The sequence below is a fragment of the Notamacropus eugenii genome, chromosome 6 (assembly GCF_028372415.1).
Source record: "Notamacropus eugenii isolate mMacEug1 chromosome 6, mMacEug1.pri_v2, whole genome shotgun sequence".
NCBI classification, from domain to species: Eukaryota; Metazoa; Chordata; class Mammalia; order Diprotodontia; family Macropodidae; genus Notamacropus; species Notamacropus eugenii.
Window position 1 is genome coordinate 27,755,813 of NC_092877.1, and position 20,325 is coordinate 27,776,137.

The 20,325-nt window shown below is 40.6% G+C and overlaps 1 protein-coding gene across 10 annotated transcripts in view; it reads right to left on the bottom strand.

Annotated features, from left to right (window-relative positions):
- ANO5 (anoctamin 5) overlaps positions 1-20,325 on the bottom strand; it is a 138,419-nt gene that overhangs the window by 19,969 nt on the left and 98,125 nt on the right. For 8 of the 10 annotated variants that reach the window (XM_072619338.1, XM_072619336.1, XM_072619335.1 and 5 more), the window contains 7 exons: positions 16,889-17,004; positions 12,400-12,534; positions 11,861-11,966; positions 11,698-11,758; positions 7,325-7,476; positions 3,908-3,985; positions 760-982 (listed from right to left, as the gene is read on the bottom strand). In XM_072619338.1, coding sequence (XP_072475439.1) covers positions 760-982; positions 3,908-3,985; positions 7,325-7,476; positions 11,698-11,758; positions 11,861-11,966; positions 12,400-12,534; positions 16,889-17,004 — 871 coding nt within the window. Of the gene's footprint in view, positions 1-759; positions 983-3,161; positions 3,237-3,907; positions 3,986-7,324; positions 7,477-11,697; positions 11,759-11,860; positions 11,967-12,399; positions 12,535-16,888; positions 17,005-20,325 lie in introns of all 10 variants that reach the window. The other 2 variants (XM_072619330.1, XM_072619332.1) reach the window with 1 other exon arrangement.

Below are 20,325 nucleotides of genomic sequence, written 5' to 3' on the forward strand. Positions count from 1 at the left end.
GAATGTTGAATTTCTCGGCAGACATGGCCACATGGCCACTACTTTGGGTGAATTGGCTGCTCCGTTGTGCTTTTTAAAAGGGAAATGGCTTATGGATTGGATGGGAGGATACTGTAAAGTGGTTGATATAAAATACAAAAAACAAATTTTTTTAAAAGCAATTGAGATCCAAGTTTGGTGAATTAAATAAGTGATCGATCTGGATCACACACACACACACACACACACACACACACACACACACACACACACGTGCACATTTTCTTTTACGTATGGCCTGCGAACTGGCTGTGAAGGCAAGTCCCTCAAAGGGCCCCAAGGACATTTTAGTTAATATAACCTCCCAGGATAACAACTGTGAAGATGGAATTAGTACTTACTCATTTGGATGAACGCTTTGGTATTATGATTTTTTAAAAAACTGTTCCAATGACCCTAAAGCCATAACTTATTTTGGGGTGTAGTATATCTGACTCTGCCTCATTTTGACTTCCAAGGTCTGGTGTTTATCAAACCACAGATCTAGAGTTGGAATGATCCTTAGAGAGAATCTGATAAAACTCTCTTATTTTACAGATGAGAAAAATGAAGTTCAGGCAGGTGAGGCAATTTGCCCAATGCTGCATAGGATGTTAGGAGTCAGAGGCAAGATTTGAATCCAGGTCATTTAATTCCAGCCAGTTTTTTTCCACTCTATTCTTGCAGGACCTCACTAGCAGTTGCACTTATGAATTCTCCCCAGTGATTATAGCAGCTTACCCATATCTGTGATCCAGACGGCTATCCTCTCATACAAGAAATTCAGGATCATGATGATGACAAAGTTCAAACAGGATGCAGTGACTGATGTGGCCAACTGGGGTGTCAGCAGGCTGCTGATGGGCCGGAGACTTTCTGTATCCTCCATCAAGCTTGCAAATGCCGCGTAGACTGACAGGCGGTACACAATTACTGCTATCATACTGGCTATGATCAGAGAGATCTATGGGAAGGGCAAGTATTGAGAATTTGTGACTCAGGCCTTGGAGCTGCATTCCCAACCTGGGTGGGGACCTCCCCAGACCTGTGTAGCACACTGGTCACTTCTCATTTTAAATCAGCCAATGTAACAGGCCTAACATGCAAAGGGCACCAAGTCAGTCTCCCCTCCTATTGCTAGAACACAAATATTAAGAAAATATTACATATACAGGTATTACTGCATCTAACAAGGTTCTAGTGGAAAATGTTCTCAAGATTCCCTAAGGCAAAGTAGAGGTGTGTCTCCTCTGGCTGCTGTGAAGATCAGGTTTGTTGGAGTCTTTCCTGAGCCAGTACAGTGAGCTCATCAGTGTAGGGAATTCCCGGTGTGGATGCCCCTTTCTGAGTGAGCTGCAGACCAAGAATTCTATTGACAGCCTTTACGTAACTTACACAGGAGCTGAAGTGACTTGCCCCAGGATCACAGAGCCAGTTTTCTGTCATGTGTAGATCATGATTTAATTCAGGACTTCTTGAGTCCAGGCCTTCTATATCCATCCTGGAAATAACAGCTATAGAATTCTCACTTTCCAATCCTTGTCTCTATTATTAGGCAACCAGAAGTTATTATCTATAGTGGTATGACATGGAAGGGGCTTCTTGCTAGGAAAGGTTTCATATATGTCCAGGTGACCTATTCTGTGGCTTGCGTCATTTAACTTAAAATGCAACAATAAATTTTGAGGGGTGAGGGACAGACTTTGCTCCTATGATCAAAATATCTGTGATATCACCATTTTACACAAATCTGCCTAAAATTAGGTCTGATTAGATAAGAATTGGAAATGGGAAGCAGAACAGTGCTAGACTACCACGTGTACCCTCCCAAGGGAAAGTCCTGTTGTCCTAAGGTACACACTATGGCGTCGTCTCCTCCTTGGGGCTGGTAATAGCTTTGGAAGGAAATGCTCCACATTATCAATCCAATGGGAAAGGAAAGTCAGCAACTGAAAAAAACCAATGCTGAAGGTCACAGGGTAGGGACCTACTACAACAGATCAAATGGAACCTGTATTAGGCAGTGATTTGTTTGTGATTTCCTCCATGAAGAAAGTTCCCTGTGAGGAAACTCACTCTACCAAAGCAGAGAAGCTTCAACTTTTCAACTTAGAATCTTAACGAGGTCTTTAGGACTAAAAAGATCCATTGGCACTCAGCAAGGATGTGTGATGAGGCAGGATTTGAACTCATGTCTTTTGGATTCTAAAATTACTCCTCTCCATTATAGAACTCTCTCTATCTCTTAATACTCTTTGCATTTACATAGACGCCTATCAAAAAGGTTATTCCTCTTTACTTCCTTAAATTAGGAAGCAGTTGGAAGGAGAGGGTTGAACAGGGAAAGTGACACTATGATCTGAAGGATTAGATGTTCCTCTAGACCACTGTCTATTATGGGCTGTGCTAATTCTATCCTTTGACAATAAGTGGTGTAGAGACAATATAACATAACTGAAGTATGCTGGTCATAAAGGCAGAACTGGATTTAAAGACATACACTGGCTGTGATGTCCTGGGTAAGTCACTAAACCCCTGTGGGTCTCAAAAAATGCCTAAGGATTTAAGTTCTAAGTCATAGAAGGACTGTGATCTGTATCAGTGGAGTTAGTTCCTCCAATGGGAGGTTCTTTGCTGATAAAAATCAGGATTTTTTTTTTATCTGTAGGTGACAATTTATCTTTCCTTCTATGGTTATCTCAGAAAGAACTCAAATGAAAAAGACAGGAAGGATTTGGGATTTCTTGTTTTCCCCTTAGGGGTAGGAGATGGGGGAAAAGATTTTATTTTTCCAAAAAAAATTACTAAAAAATTATGGGCAGCTCTGGGTAGAAAATTGATAAGCCTTTTCAGATTAAAATTTTTTTCTGTCCATTCCAGGTGAGATAGAGAAAAACAAAATTCACCTGTCACATGGGAGGAAGAACTAGTAATAGGAGTCATCTCCTTTTCTCCTAACCTGTCCCCTCTAATAATTGTGACTCTAATTCTGGTGCCCTTTGCATGAGAGGATAAAACCAAGAAGCATGCGGGAAAACACTGGGTGCCAGAGCCCACGAGGAATCCCACCAGGGAGAGCAAGCCTCACGACAAACCATAAACAATTTGGGGTTAAAAGGATGAGAAATCAAAGAAATGCTCACCCAGAACAACACGGTAGCTCCTGAGAAACAGAACCGCAGCGCCTGACTAGTTATGGGCAAGTAAGGCTCCATCTCCTGTAACAAGCCAGCAGGCAGAGCAAGATTCAATATCCACACTCCAAACAGACTGAACACCACGAAGCCATCAGAGCCCCTGAGAGCTGTGGGAGAGCAGGCACACCCTGGGCGAGCCCACCACCAGTCATGGAAAGTCAATGCCAGGAGTAGGGCAGGGTCAGCAGGTCACAGGACCACCATGGACTGAGCTCAGCATTCTGAACCACCTGATACTGTGGGCATGCAGTGCTGAACTTCAGGTCGGCAGGGCACACATGGACACCCCAGGAGGAGCGCCGAGGTTAGACTGAGCATGTTCTAAAGCTCATAGGGAAACAGGATCATCAATGAAGGCACATTAAAAGGAATCTAGTCCAATTCTCCTATTTTGCAAATGAGGAACAAATGACATGCCCAAGGTCATACATGTAACATGTGAAAGAGGTAAGCTGTAAACCCAGGTCCCTTGACCCCAAATCCAACACTCTTTCCAGTGTATCCCCGAGACTGGCATTGCTTTGCATGAGGTGCAGTGTGGAACCTTTCTTCCACCCGCATCTATCTGGATGCATCCCATTCTTCCACAATATCTCAAAGCCTGACCATCACCACTGCCAGACCTCTTCATGTAATGTATTAGTTAGGTTAGTCCAAGTCTCCAGCTGCAAAAGGAAGCAGCTAAGTCTTACCCAAAAGAGGATTGCCATCCAGCAGAGGAATAGTTTCCCATAGAAATCTAAAGTCCACTTTCTTTCAAGTTCTAGTTCCTAAAATATCAGATTAGATGGTTTAAAGAGGGCTGGGGTGACAGTCAAATGGGAAAAGAAAATGGAAGCACATATACAGAGTTGGACATCCAAGATGGCAAGCCCTGACAAACCTCAACCTTCTTTAGATGGTGCCCCTGACTCTTTCTAATATGCTGATCACATCATGGATGCAGAGTTCTTGTTTGGCAAGCTGATTCTTATCATCCTTTGGCTATCTGCTGTCCAGTAGGAGAAGGTGGCCAAACCACAAGATAGCAATTCTTACTCAAAGTGTATTATAATGGTCACTCTTTGACAACTGGCTTACTATATACCACTTTATCTGTTAATAATTGTCAGCAGAGTTAATGGTGCCTGCGTTGTTTTTTTTCTCTTTATCATGGAGCTGTAACCAATAGACATTAGCAATTATAAAATCATTGAACCCCATGTTCAATGGGAGATCCATTACAATTGCTCAACCCAAAGGTGTTTCCAGGATATTTTTTTTTTTTTACAGAATCTCTTTAATTCTCTTCCACTGTATACTGGCAGAGGACTTCAACTTCAACCCACAGCCTTCTCTAAACTCTGCACATAGATGAAAAGGTCTTAACTCTTGGCTAATTATCTGTAACTTGATATATCAGGATGATCCCTCTGTAGAATAAAAAACAGTCCACCAATTATAATTTTGGATGGACAGGCATGGCATCAACAACTATTAGTAATGCTAGTAAAGCAGTCAAATGGAGATACTTGTAAGCAGTTTGCATCAGAAGAATGATGGAGAAGTACCAATTCACTCAACTACATGTGTTGGCTTTTTCTAGTCTGTGGCACTAAGCTCATCAAAACCACTGGATTGTCATGTGTTCAGGGCAACAGTGGCATTCTGAGAAATGAAAATGAAAATGTTCTCTCTGTAATTTAAGGTCAAGCACCAGGGGATCAGTCACAACAAGTATTTTCAGAAGGAAAGTCATCACCTATACAAAAAACAGACAGGTTTTTTCATAAAGTGCTGGGTAACTAGAGTTGAGATCATCTTCTGATGAACTCAAGTTCACTGGGTGGGGTGGGAAATGAAAGAGAAGTTAGAATGGAAGATTTAGTCTCATCTGACTTCTAACTGGGTCTTGCCACTGGATTATTGGACTTGAGATACAGGGAATGTCACAAACACAAAATCATCTGAAGGCTGGGGCATTATAAACCAATCCTGTGAACCTTGGTTCTGCCATTTCCAATCTATGTGATCTCGCTTCCCCTCTACTTCTCTTAGTTTCCTTATCTATAAAATTAGAGCAGTAGAAGGAATCTGAAAAGGGGCCTTATCAGCTCTACCATTCTTTGATTCTACTTGTGTCTTCCTAATGGTTTTCACCACCTTAATGGAAAAGAGTCACATGTCATTATTTCCCTCAGGTTTTATTCCCCAAGTATGGTAATCTCTTCTAGTTTGGTGCTCCCCAAAATTGCTAAATTGACTTCCTTAAGTATTTTGACCAGGTATGAAAATGACATCAAAGGCTGTGAAGCAGTTAGATTGTGGGAACAAGAAAGTTCATGGGAATTAGGCTCATTTCAAGCCTGGTTTAATGGATACCAAAGCATTTGGGGTTAAAATGGAGGACAACACCCACAATAATGCCGCAAAGAACATCAGACAAAAATCCCCTGTGTGACCTTGAGCAAGTCACAACTTTCAAGAGCTTCCCTTCTGCCTATCTTTACAATGAGAGGATTGGATTAGATTAGTAATTCTTAATCTAGGATTGGTAAACTTGGTGTGAAAAATATTTTGATGTGTGTTTCAATATAATAACTTCTTCTGTAATCCTACATTTAAAAATATTCTGATGTGCCTCTGTAGGCCTCTCTAGACTGCGGACGAGGCCCATTACCGCAAACAATATTTAAGAACTCCTGGAGTAGCCTCTATAGAGGGTTACTTCCAGACCATTATTCTATGATTCTATATTTGAAATTTTCTTGACATATCACTTAGGTCTTGGATCACAAATGTATCAAGAGACCAAAAATATCAACAACCACGCTTAAGGCTTCCCTTTGGTACAAAAATAGCACCAAGAGGGGAAAAAAAGTCCAAATCTCAATTCAGTTTGTTAACCTGAAGGGATGTAGTCCTTCCTTATTGTCTCTCCTCTCTGTTACTGTGGTTTCAGAAACATACCACTTCCCTTCTTGTTCCTTTATTAATATAAGGAAGTAGGCTGTTTGGGTCTTAAAGAATGTTTTATTATTATAATTAATAATAATTATTATTAGATTATTATTATTATAAAAATAATATATTATTTATAAAAGTTTTCTGGTGGCTGAAAATAGCCTATTGGATTATTCACGGTTTTAACTCCTTCCACTACAGGTGAAGGTAAAAGGCAGGATCCTGAAATGAACCAGGCTCCTAACAGAAAATATTTTCCTATTTCTGGGGCCAGGGGCTCCATCATCTTCCTTATCATCCTGTTCTCACAAGTCTTTGGCAGAGCTGACAGAACACAAGTTACATAAATGACTTCATCCTTTCTGGTGAGTTTCCTCCAAATGACTTGCTACTTCTGTACAAAGGGCTTGACAATTCATTACTCATTTATTTACTCATTTTCATACCTAGAAAAAGCTTTTGGTGTTCTAGATATATGGCAGCTGAGTGTAGTCTCTGAAGTATGTCATGTCCCAGGTTGGTAATATGAGAATAACGACAAAGGCAGTGTCCCCTGATTCAAGGCCTTAGTGGTGAGCATGCTGTAGTGTAAAGATCGTTGGAACTGGAGTCAGAAGATTTGGCTGACTCAACTGTACTTACTACCCCTGTAACCTTGGTCAATTCATCTTTCTGGGCTTTAGCTTCTTCCTCTGTAGAATAAGGGGAATGGGCTATATAATGTTGAGGACTTCTACTAGTTCTAGAGGCTAAGATCTGAAAAAGGATTTTTTTAAATCCACTTAAAAAGAAAAAGGAAGTAACAAAGACACTCCACCCAAGCCATCTGAAGTGAGTCAACATGCGCTAGTCTGATATGAATCAATAACTTCCTTTGGCTTTTTAGAAAAAAAAAATTTATTTTGGAGACACTACTCAGACTTAGAGAATGGCCAGGGTTGGTAAGCCTCACTGACACCTCCTACGTTTTGAGGCAGCATGAAGGTCTGAAATGGATTGAGTCAGTGGTACCGACTTGTTCATAAGCCAGCCTCTGACCATCGCCTACATGGGGGTGCCGGATTATTATGCATTTCATCTTTCAGATAACTTTTACATAGAAGCCCAGCTCTTCTGTTCACTGTACCACCTAGCTGCCTCAAAGTCTGTACGAGTTGTGCTGCTACCTGAGTCACAGGGTTCTTCTTCTTCTGAGTGCACTTGGCTTCGTACTCGGGCCTCAGCTGGAGCTGCTGCTGCTCCTCCTCAAAGTCCACCAAGTCCCACTCGTACTCCAGGCGGGCTTGGCGCCGCTTCCAGAACTCCAGGAACAAGGTGACTGAAGAGGGGGAGGGGGGAAGCAAGAGAGACAGAGAGAGACACATACACACAGAAAGAGAGAGAGAGAGAGAGAGAGAGAGACAGAGACAGAGACAGAGACAGAGACAGAGAACAATGTTGTTGTTATTGAATAAATCTTACAAATTGTTCTCATTTTGCGCACCTCATTCTGCATTACAAACTACTTGGAAAGACCCTGCAGGAACTCTGATGGATACAATGTCCTGCCTTGATTTTAGAGGACTGTTGAGGAAGCATGGCACTCACCTTCCAACCAAGAAGGGACGGACTCAAGGTACAGAGTGAGACACACATTTTTGGATATGGCTAATGTGGGAACTTATTTTGCTTCACTAAGCTTATTTGTTACAAGGTTTGTTTGTTTAACAGATTGGAGAAAACGAAATGCCGGTTAACTGAAAAATCAAATGAAATGAAAAAAAAAAAAGCCAGTGCTTCAGAGGTAACTTAAGACGACAAAGTCACTCTTGGTTCTCTTTTTCCTTTTCTAACATTTGTTTACCATTTGAGTGAAATGAGGCTTCCTGTTTCCAAGGCTGGCACTCTTTGCTTTTCACATTTTTGACACATGAGAGCTCAATGACCCTGGGCAAGACTCTTCAGCCTCTCAGTGCTCTGGGCATCTCTAAGTTAGAAAGAAGGTAAAGGGAACTCCCTACAATGGAATCAATGTCCAGTCCCAGTTCCTGCCTTCAGACTAGAACGCAAGCCAATGCTTTTGAAAGACATTGATTTTTACATCCTATGTCCTGAGATTGGCAGAAAGCAAAGCTGATACTCAAAGCTTATGCTTCAAATAGTAATAACTTGGCAGGGGGTGGGGAATCAAATAGAGGCTGGAGTGCTGGGCTTTGCTTTGATTCAAGTCTCTCCTATGACCTTTCCTAGCCCTGGATGAGTCAGATGATCTCCATGTGTTTCAGGCATCTCCTCCAAGGACTTATCTACTAAGGCAGAAAGAGCTTATCTCTCAAAAATACTTGACAGGCTATGGTAGAATTAATCCTAAGTGGTATAACTAAGTCTTTTCATGTATTTCTCATAATGTTACATATGCTGACAAAATGACAGAATTCCACATATATTTTACTAGCTCAGAGATCATGGGCAAGTCAATGAACCTAACTGGGCCAAATGGATCTTGTACATAAAAAACTTTTGAAGGATTGAATGCAATCATAAGGTCTTTGAGGGCAGGAGCGAGGACTTCTGAATCTCTCCCACTGACAGGTACAAAGTCTACCATTTTGTTGAATTTCCAAGTTGTGAATGAAAGATATACAAAAATACAAGCTATTCTGACAATCCCTAAAAGAACCACCTGATGGCAGCATTGTCAAAGTACCACTCCCCAGTTCTCCATTCGGGATGCCAATGATAATTTCTTGAGTTTTCAGATGGGCCACATTCTTGAATTAATGAAAAAATATGAAATTAACATTAGAATCTGCCTTTGATCTCCATGGGAGAGGTGAAAATAAATACTCTGAATATCGTATTAACGGAGAGGCAAAAGCTTGGTCATCCATCAAGAAAATGTTTCAACAACACCATCTTTTTGAAGCATCTTATTAGGGTATGCAGAAGGAAGGCTAGCATTGTCTTTTGCCTCTTTTTGTATCCCCAGTGCTAAGAGCACAGTACCTGGCACATAGTAGGTATTTTAAAAATGTTGATTAGATTGGAGTTAAAAAAAAGAATTTGTCACTACAGCTAGAATTCAAATAGATCAAATTCATAGATCTTTTGAAACATTAAGAGAAAATTTTCATCTTTGGGCTTCCCAAGTAAGAATCATAGAATGTTAAAGAACTTTTGAGATTACAAGGATTATTAATTTAGAGCTAGAAGGAGCTTTCTAAGGTTATTATTCTACATTCTCATTTTACAGATGAGAAAACAGAGGCCCAGAGAAGGTTGAGTGGCTTTTCCAAAGTCACACAAAGAATTAGTGGCAGAGTTGGGACTTGTTTGTAGTCAGGCTTCCTGAATCCCATTACAAATGGTCTCTCCTCTCCATGCTCTGACCTCAGCTGACACAATGGAAGAAAGTCTAGGATGCAGGGCACAGATCAATATCTGCCTTCCTACTCTGGATTCAATGTAGCATGGTTGTCACGAATGCAGTGCTAGACTTAAATGTCAAGAAGATCTGCATGAGATAATGAATAGCTGTGAGAACCCTTGACCAGTCACTTAGCCATTCTGGTCCTCAGTTTCTTCATATGTACAAATGAAAAGGTCAGCACCCTAAGGTCTCTTCCAGTCTAGAACTATTCAAGACTATGAGATGACCTTAAGATCTTTTCCAACAACAGATTTGTGATACATTCTGAAACATCCAGAAGTGAGTCCAGATGCTCATTGATGTCAAGATCTAATTTTACTGACCCACCAAACTTGGAACAATCTTTTTTCTAGAGATACTATGAAATCCATTAATTTCAGCCTCCTCTGCATCTTTACCCTTACTCTACACAACCTGTGTTCCATCCCTTACATTCAACAATGCAGGGCTAATCCTTTTAAGACTAGTACAGCTAGGCCATACATATAGGTCTGCCGGTTCTTCCACTTATTGTTACAGGCATAGCACATAGCCTACAACTGTTCTACTATGGCAGGAAAAGAATACAGGACTTGGCTAGTAATAAGCTTCTCTGAGCTTAATAAGGCTGGTCCTTAAACAAAAGACAAGCTCCTGTCAAGCCTGTACCCAAAGGGTTTGCAGAGTGGTGTGTGGGACCTGTAAAAATAGTTCATCTCCTGGGACCGTCTTTGAGAATCCATGGGCACTTCTAAGTCAAATGAGGCATCAGAATCATTTAGTAATGTGACAATATCATTTGTTTTGTTTTGTGTGTTATTTGTTTTTAACTAGTTGAATTAGTGATTTGATTGGTGAAGGGATTTCCAAATGGGGAAATTCCCTCCACCTTGTAGATCGGCATCCGTTCTGCCACAAAGTCTTCAAGAGTAACCTGTGTTTGGAGGCAGTACCTGAACTGAGATCTTCCCGGCTGAGGCCACTGCTTAGTATGTCTTGCTGCCTCTCATTTTTATTATTACCTTTTTAAACAACAATTTTGTTTTGCTTAAAGAATCAAATTGACAGAGAAAACAGTTTTTTTTTTTTAAATCATTATTTGGGGAGCACTTTTATTTCAAATCACAGAAATTCAGAGGTGGGAGGGATTTTTGAGGTCATGAGGTACAACATTTGCCTTAAGGCAAGAATCCCATTGTTAATATTACTGAAGCCATATAGTTTCCAGTGATAGAGAGCCCACTACATTATGAACCAATGCATCAAATGTTGGAAAGGTTGAATTGTTAGGACATTTTTCCTTATGAGGAACCTAAAACTTACTCTATGGCTTATATTCTGGGTCTAGTTCTATTTTGCAGGGCCCACAAAATGGTATCAACTAGACATGAAGCTTAAAAGGTAGTTTATGAACTCATGGGGGGAGGAGAAGAAAAAATAGATATTTATGCAACATGACCTAAGTGAAATGTCTTTCAATTACTGCTGCTTCAGTTCAACCCAACAAGTTTCTGTTAAGTATCCATGACATAGAAGATTTGGTCCATTGGAAAAAAGCACAGGTTTGGAGTCAGAAGCCCTGGGTTTATTCTGTCTCAAATACTTTCGAGTGAACGATGCTGGGCAAGTAACAGCTTCCTTAGATCTCAGTTTCTTCATCTGTGAAATAAGAGACGTTTCTTCCAGCTCATTACCTATGATCTGATAAGCTGCTATGTATAAGATATTCTACTAGGTGTGGAGACAAAAATTAAAATTAAAAGGAGGTCTTAAGCAGCTTTCAAAGTACATCCCTAAACGCCCAATGGACATCTTTCATTTTGACTGTGAAGAGGTCTCTTGGAGGACCAAGTGGGAAAAGGTGCTAATGAAACCTTTCTAGGAAACTGGGCTCCATGGAGAGATGGGAATAAGGACTACAGTTGTGAGCTTCCAGGGAAGAATTCCATCTCTCAATGCAGGCTATCCCCTTCTCTGAACCTTAGTGAGTTACAGAGTTGCTTACAACACTGAGAAGCCATATGACTTGCCCAGGGTCACAGAGCCAATGTGAGTCGGAGGAGGGTTTTGAACCCAGATTTCCTTGGCTCTGAGGCCAACTCCCTAGTCACTACACCATGGTGCCTCTCATCTTTGTACAGAGATACTCACCCCAAATTCCCATGAATATTGCAAAAAATAGGGTGGCCACGTTATCAAACAAGTGCGAATACTGCAGAAGAGAAAACAAAGAACATTCATTAGTCATCATCTGTCATGAGCACCCCAAGGCTCTTCTCAGTCTCTCTAGTGCAACATAAAGAAGAATACAGACCCTTGAGGATTCACATGTGGTATTCAATTTCCAATATTCACAGTTCCTATCACAGAGGGGGCACATGATGATCTCTCCTCCGATGGACTCATCGCAGATTTCTATGCTGTGGGAGATACAAAGGGATGGAGATGAGAAATGGAAGGGTACATCTGAGGAATAGCAGGGAGCCCAGGTGGGTTGGAAAGGACAATAGTGTGTAATAAGCTGAGGAAGGTAGCCCAGTGACAGATTATGAAGGGCTTTCAATGCCAAACAGAAGAACTATAGTAATAAAAGTGAGCCACAGGGGTTCATTGAGTAGGGGAGTAGCATGGTCAGATCTGTGCTTTAGGAAAATCGCTTTGGCAGCCAGGTGGAGGTGGATTGGAAAGGGGAGCATGGGAGGCAGGACATCCTCTCTAGAAGACATGGGCTTTTTCTGAGGGACATTAGGATCTACCGCCACAGAAATACTGACATCGCTAGCAGGAAAATTTTGTAAAGAGGAAAGTTAAATCCAGTGCATGACCAAACCCCTTCCATGTTTTGGTCCTTACCTGCTCATGTTGTCAGTCATTGTTATCCAGCCATAGATAAAACAGATTAGGCCAACAACTGCCGCAAAGAACAACATCTCAGTATAGAACCCCAGCCAGGCAAAATAGATGCCAATTCGCTCTCCATAATATCTCCTGTGGAAAAGAGGTAAAGATAGGTTCGGAGACACACTGGCCTCCCAGGACAGACTCTAACTGGTTCAGTGGAAAGGGTCCTGAATCTGGAGTCAGGGGATGGAGGCTGAATCCAGACTCTGATGCTTACCACATGTATGATCTTGGGGAAGTCACATCAGAAACTACTCTGGGGCTGCACTTTCCTCCTCTGAGAATTAAACTAGAATGAACTAGGTGATCTCTATGGTTCCTTCCAGACTGAAATCTCTGATCCTGTGGATTTTCAACTCTGATGCTACAAAGGTTTGGATTTTGCTCCCCAAATACAAATCAGACAGCTTTCTACTTTCCTAGAGCTAGAAGGGACCATAATGATAGTTTAGTTTAATTCTCATTTAAACATAAACAGATAGATATAGAGAAAAGTAAATATGTTCAATTTGTATGCCATCTTCACTGAAAACAGGGCAACTAAGTAGTACAGTGGATAGAGCACCAGGCCTGGAGTCAGGAATCCTTTCTAAGTTCAAATGCAGCCTCAGACACTTACTAGCTGTGTGACTCTGGGCAAATCACTTAACCCTGTTTCCCTCAGTTTCCTCAACTGTCAAATGAGCTGGAAAAGGAAATGTAAAACACTCCAGTATCTTTTCCCAGAAAATTCCAAATGGGGTTACAAGAAGTTGGACATGACTGAAAAATGACTAAACACCAATGGTGAGCAATATATTCCCTACCCAGACAATTTATGACAAAAAAATACAAATTTAAAGAGGTAAAAAAGCTGTTTAATGAAGCTAAACAAACACAGCACCAAATTCAGAGAGTAGAAACCAAGGGTGGGGAACCTGCGACCTCAAGGCCACATGTACCCTTCTAGGTCCTCAAGTTTGGCCCTGTGACTGAATCCAATGTTCACAGAACAAATCCCCTTAACAAAAAGATCTGTTCTGTAAAACTTGGGCTAAGCAAAAAGGTCACAGCCAAGAACCTATGGACAGTATTCTCACACAATGCTCCATCTACATAAAAAAGAGAGGAAAAAGGGCCAAACTTCTTTGGTTTTTTTTTCCCCAATTAGTTCAATATGACTTAGCCAAGTTCACATAACTAGTCTGAGCTAGATTTAAAAACCATGTTCCTTGACTCCTAGCCCATTGCTAATATCCCCTCATACCAAGAGTCTCACCAACCCTTGAAACTCATCCAAAAAGATTTTCTTCTGTTGTAGAGAAGTTTCACCAATGAGTCTGTTACCAGACATTTTCATTCATAACCTTCACAGCTGTTTCCCAACCTATCTCTACGATGCAGCCAGTAGCTAACTAAGAAGCACTCTGAAAACAGAAGGAAAGGGAGCTTTCATGTAGACATTACCACCATCCTTCAAGTTTGGTTGTGCAGGCTTCCATTTGGAGCAAGAATTGGAGCAAAACTTGCCTCCCGATTCTTGTGTGGAATTCGAGACTGTTACCGGTTTGGGGAAAAGGGTTGTGGATTGGGGTTGGGAAGTAAAAGGAGAAGTCAGTTGAAAATAATTGCCTCCCTTCTTTGCAGAGGTTGACTTCTCCGAGGTGGAAAACATTGCCTATACTGATAGTCAGTTGATGCATTGGTTAGTTTGACTGGTCTACTTTTTAGTTTATTTCTTTTAAATCCTTTATCATAGGTGGATGGCTCTGGGAAGGGATATATTCAGAAATAAAGGTGACATATTAACACAAAAACATTGATAAAAATGTTTAAATGCTATGAAAAAATAATCACCGAATGTTTAAGTTAATGTGGCACTGCTCCATCAAAAAAAAAAAATCCATGATGAATCACTCTCTATTTTTTACATTGTTAGGCAGAGAGAGCTTGGAGAAAGTTATTGGCTCCACAAGATTCTTGCATGTAGAGAATTTACAGCAAGTTGTTGTTGTTTCAACTAGCTGGAATAGCAGACAGAGTGCTAGGCATGGAGTCAGAAAGACATCAAATCTAGCCTCAGATTCTTACTGTGTGACCCCAGGCAAGTCACTTCAACTCGTTTGCCTCAGTTTCTTCATCTGTAAAATGAGCTAGAGAAGGAAATGGCAAACCACTCCAGCGTCCTTGCCAAGAAAACCCTAAATGGGGTCACAAAGAGTCAGACGTGACTGGAGAATGTCTGAACAACAAACAGCAAGTAGCTTCATACAAGAGCTTTCACTGAGGAAGTATTCCTTCCAACACAGCTTCCATAGAAGCTCTGTTCCCAGTGGTATTCCAAGGAAAAATGGATGAATCTTTAGAAGAAAAAGACAACAGTTATTCATTTTGAGGAAAAATCAAGCTCAGGGAATTAAGAAGCTTAAGATTAGGGAAGAAAATCACCTCCATGTTGATTATAGAAAATGACAAACTCATTCCTCCTGACAGCTGAACTCCACCAGGGCCAACTGGCCAAGGCCCAAATGATAGAAAACATTTGCTAATGCTGCACCTGGGGACTAAAGCCCCGTGCAATCAGGAGGAAGCACTTCTGAAGGATGTAAGGTCAACACTGGGTTTTTCTGGGGAACTGTTATCGTAAGTTTGCATCGATTAAGCCTCTTCCCTCTGATTTTTCTCTCTCCAGCACAAGAAGATTAATAATCCCTTCACAAATACATGTTAAATGAATTTCAAATAATATCTGATATTTCACTTTGCGTGAACCAGACAAATTCAAAGCATATGTTTAGGGAAATTACAAAGGAAATACTAATAAATAGTATAAAGTGAGCTATTTTTCCTTTCTACATTCTGACATGGTCACTGCACATTTACAGGCAGTCAGTCAATAAGCATTTTTTGAATACCTATTATATTCCAAGCGTTCTGCTAAGCCGTGCTCATAAAGGAAGGCATAAAACAATCTCGGCTCTCAAAGAGATCACAGTTTAATTAATGGGGGAGATAACTTGCAAGCAACTATGCAAACAAAATGTATCCAGGATAAATATATTGAAATAATCATGGAAAGGAAAACATTGGCACTAAGGGAGATCAGAAAAGCTTTTCTGGAGAAGGTAGGATTTTAACTGGGCCCTGAAGGAAGCCAGGGAAATGAGAGTCAGTTGATGCATTAGTTAGTTTGACTGGTACTCCAGGTATGAGGACAGCTCCTTTGTAAAGGACAGATTTCTCATACTTCAAGATGTGATTTTACTCGGGTAAGAAATCCCTCCCCTGTTAGAAAATGCAAAACAAACCACATCTTAGCAGATGTTTTTCAAGAGATATAATGCAAAGGACCTGTGATTTCTTCAGTATAATTCCCATATCATTTCATTTCAGTATAGGCAACTGCTTTCACAAGATAACAGAAACTCATCTAAGTAGATGAATCTTAAGAGATGAGTCCAATGGTCTTGCTGGAGGCAGATCAAGTGGATTGTGCAGTCATACAGCTAGTTAAGTATCAGAGCTGGGATTTGAACTCAAATCACCCTATGTCCACTACACCACACTGCCTTACTATAACTTTGAAGGTCACTTTGCCTCTCCTTGCTCAAGTTAGTCACTTGATGGCCAAACTTCTAGTAATGATTAATAAAATGGAATCCCATGGAAATCTGTTTTGTATGACTACACATGTGTAACCTATGTCAAATGGCTTGCCTTCTCAATGGGGAGGGGCGGAGGGAAGGGAAGGGGAACTTGGAATGCAAAATTTGAAAAAAGGATGTTAAAATTGTTTTTACTTGTAACTGGGAAAAAATAAAATATTAAATTAAAAAAGGCAAATAAAGAAATAATCAATAAAATGGTATCCTAATCAGATCAATGTGACCTTCTAAAATTCAACATCAGTTTTTGCAGATGTTAACATATTAGGCCTACTAGTCAATTGGTTAACAAGTTAGAACTTGTTTTTGTTTTCTTTCAAGAACAACTTCGAGAGAACCAAATTACCAGCAGATGGCAGCCAAGGTAAAACCAGATCATAAGCAAAAGCATCCAATACAATATGATGTAATTCTAGATCAAGAGCTGGTAAGGGCCTTGGAAGTCATCTAATTTAATATCCTTTAATATACAGTTAAGGAAACTGAGACCCAAGAAGTTAACTGGAATACAACACACTTGAGGGTAGGGACTATTTTTTGCCTTTTTTCACAGACCCAGAACTTAGCAAGTGCCTGACACATGATATTGACTTGACTTGCTAGTAACTTGCTCAAGGATATACACAGATAGTAGGTGTCAGAGGCAGGATTTGAAATCAGAGCCTTTGACTCCAGAAACTGTGCTCTTTCTTCTGTATTTGTGAAAAAAAAAAAATAGATCTAACCCAGCAGTGCCAAGTGAAGAGGGAAGTCCAGGTGACATTTCACTTACAGTGATGCTCATGGAAGCAACTTACCTGATCAGATCCAAAGGCTGCTCCTTATAAAACCTCAAGAAGCGAGCCCACTGGGTATAGAGGGTATACCGCTCATTGCCACAGTTTGGATCCCTGGATTTCTTCCAATATTGGCACTACAGGAAGTCATTAACATGACAGAGAGAAGACAAAGCAGAAGGTAATATTGAAGTGACAGCATCTCCCAATTACCACAGCATAATGCCTGGGGACAGAGGTGGAGTGGGGTGCAGGGGATACATTAGCTCAAACACTTCCTACTTGAGATTCTAATAACCCATTCATTTAAAATGAATTCCCTGCCAAAGAGGAAGTCAGAAATGGCACATGATGCCAAAGTCAAAGCCCTCTCCTTTGGCCCTCTGGGAAGTAGGGCTTTGGTGTCCATTACATTGTCACTTGTCCCTAGAATGCCTTCCCCTTCTATCTAACTGAGGCATCTAGGTGGTACCATGGATAGAGCACTGGACCTGGAGTCTCGATGACCTGAGTTCCAATATGGCCTCAGATACTTACTAGCTGTATGAGCCTGGACATGTCACTTAACCTCTGTTTACCTCTGTTCCCTCACCTATGAAATAGGGATGATCATAATAGAAATGCTAATCAAATTGCATGGAAACACTGATCACATCTGAGAGTATATGCCTCTACTCTGTACCTGCTGTCCACCACTTCTGTCCCACAGGGAAGGAGGTATATACATCTTATACTATTTGGCAAATTATGCACTGAATATTCTCTGAAGTTCTAGATAGGTGTATATGTGAATATGTATAAGCATGTGATATGCTTTCTTCCTTTATAATAATCATAGACTTTGTATTACTGCAGAATATTTTTACCTCAACCACCTTTTGTAAGGTAGATAATGTGAGTATTAATACCCCCATTTTCTAGGTGAGTGTAAAAGCAGGCAAAGTGGGACTTCTGTTGTTTTCTCTTTGAAGTTCAGTTTCCCAGGCTCAGGCTCTTTGAAAACATCTATAGAATTGATCTCCTTTGAAACCTGGTAGTTCATAGCTGTGTTCAGTCAAGTAAGTTTCATGCCTACTGACTGAGCCAATCAGAAGCTGAGTCTTTGTTATATATACTGGGAGGTTGATATTTTACTTTGGGGGATTGCTTATGAGAAGGATCTTGTTGAAACTGGTTGAAACTCTGAGTGGTTGTAAGTTCAGACCTCCTACCCTACCCCCATCCCAACTACTCTGAAATAAAGATTCTCTTGATCCAGGGATGTATGTGAAGTGTATAACAATACTGCTTTGATTCAGACAGTAGAACTCTGTCTGTTGATTTTATTTTTCTGCTTATATTTTCTCTGAAGTTCGGGGTGCTGATTTTTCCCCTGAACTAGTGAATGTGATTGAAAATGATTGTTGACCCCTTAAACATCTATCTTTCCTGGTAAAGCAGATCTAAGAACGTGTACTAGTAGCCATTCTGGGTATACCAGTGTGGCTGCTTTTACAACAAGTGAGAACAGAAACTTACAAAGATAAAGGGACTTGGCCAACATCACCCAGCTATCAACAGAGTTGGGATCTGAACCTATGTATCTTGCCTCTAAGTTCCAGGTCTACCTCCCTAAATTAGAAGACTCTCAAAATCAGGAAGCAGGCATCCCTCTTCTCTCTTCCCCCATAATACCAATAATAGGACTATATTTCCACAGTCTTCACAGCAGAACTGGAATGTTTGGCTATAGGAAACTGTCAACAAAATGAGCATATCCATTTTCAGGCACCATATTTAAGGAAGGATATCAACAAAGTAAAATGTTTCCAAACTGGGCACCAGTGCCGCAGAGGAACTGGCTTAAGGAATTAGACTTTCAGCCTCCAAGAGAAGACTTGTGGGGAAGAGCTATCTTTGAAGGATGTGAAGACTGCCATGTGGAAGAGGGAGATTTATAATGCTGGCTCCAAGGGCAAAATTAGTAACAATATGGTTAGCAGTTCCAAAGAGGAAGATTTCAGCTCAATTTTAAAGGAGGCCTTCTCAGCCATTAAAGTTGTCCATAACAAAATGGGTTGTCTCAAGGTGTAGGGTGCTCAAAGATGCTGGCAGACCATTCCACTCATGAGAGACTTTGAAGAAGGAATTCCTGTTTGAAGACGACTTGGTTTAAATGGATGGCCACAGAAGACAGCCTGTGGTTGTCCAAGGGCTGACTCATTTACATCAAGCCTGTTCCAAGGCATGGGGAATTCCTTTATTGCTCTTGGTCCAGAGTCAAGTCTGGAGAGCAGCTTCTCTTGCTCGTATACTAAGAAACATCTCAAATCACTTCCCCCCATGCTGTAAACCACCATTCACATCAGAAAAATCTGCCAGGACTGTATAAAAGAACTTTGATTTCCCCACTTTTTCCCTGATGACATGAAAAGACCTGAAACTATGGTAAATATAGAATATCTACCATAATACAAATGGCCTGATTGTCTCAATAACTTTTAAAATAGATAAGCTTTACTACTTGTGGAAATATTAACGGCCTTGCTTTTCTCCCTTTGTAAATATGGGTGGATAGGCAGCCACTCATTATTTCCCTGGAATTTTCTGCTTTCCACAAACTTATACATGGTTTCTCTTATAAAGCAAAAGCACATTGCATAATCTTTAAAAAATTAAGGAAGGAGAAATTTACCTGAATAGTTATTGGGCCACTAAGAAAAAATCCTGGAGGAATGATTAACTCCTAGGGGAAGTGTATCCACCTTTCACTCTGAAGCAGACTGTAAATATTCAGTTTGCCACTGATCATAGCAAACCATTCACTGGGTTCCAAATTCCAAATGAGATAAGGAGAACAGTTCTACTATTGCCAGACTGAACGCTAGGTAGATCTCCAGGGATGGGCTTTCTGAACAGCCTTGTTGTATACTGTGAAAATGTGTGGTGTGATGGAGGCAGCCACTAAACTCAGCCTTTTCTTTTGCAAACAGTGATCCACTATAATTCTGTAGAGCACTCTATCCTTGTTTTCAGGTCTCCCCAAAGCCGGAGCGTGTGTGTGTGTGTGTGTGTGTGTGTGTGTGTGTGTGTGTGTGTGTGTGTGTGTGTGTGTGTGTGTACGTGTGTGTACGTGTGTGTGTACATGTATCGTAGACTGCTTTGGCATTTTAGTGAAGCAAAACCTTTGATCAGAATGATGTTTTTAAATTCATAAAATAAAATACATAGGATTACTAAAGAAAGCAATTGTATGTAAGGTAGTTTATTCTTTTTAATTCACAGACTCCAAGAACCCCTGCTCTAAAAGTAATAGGGAAATAAGTATGGGAAGTCTTTCACGAATGGATCCAAAGTGAAGAAGCAGATCCAAGAAAAGAATATTCATACTGACAACAGCGTAAATTAAAAAACAATGAAAAGTAGGTGATGCAAAATAAAAAGGAATAAGTTTGGCTCCACAGAAGAGATATGATAAG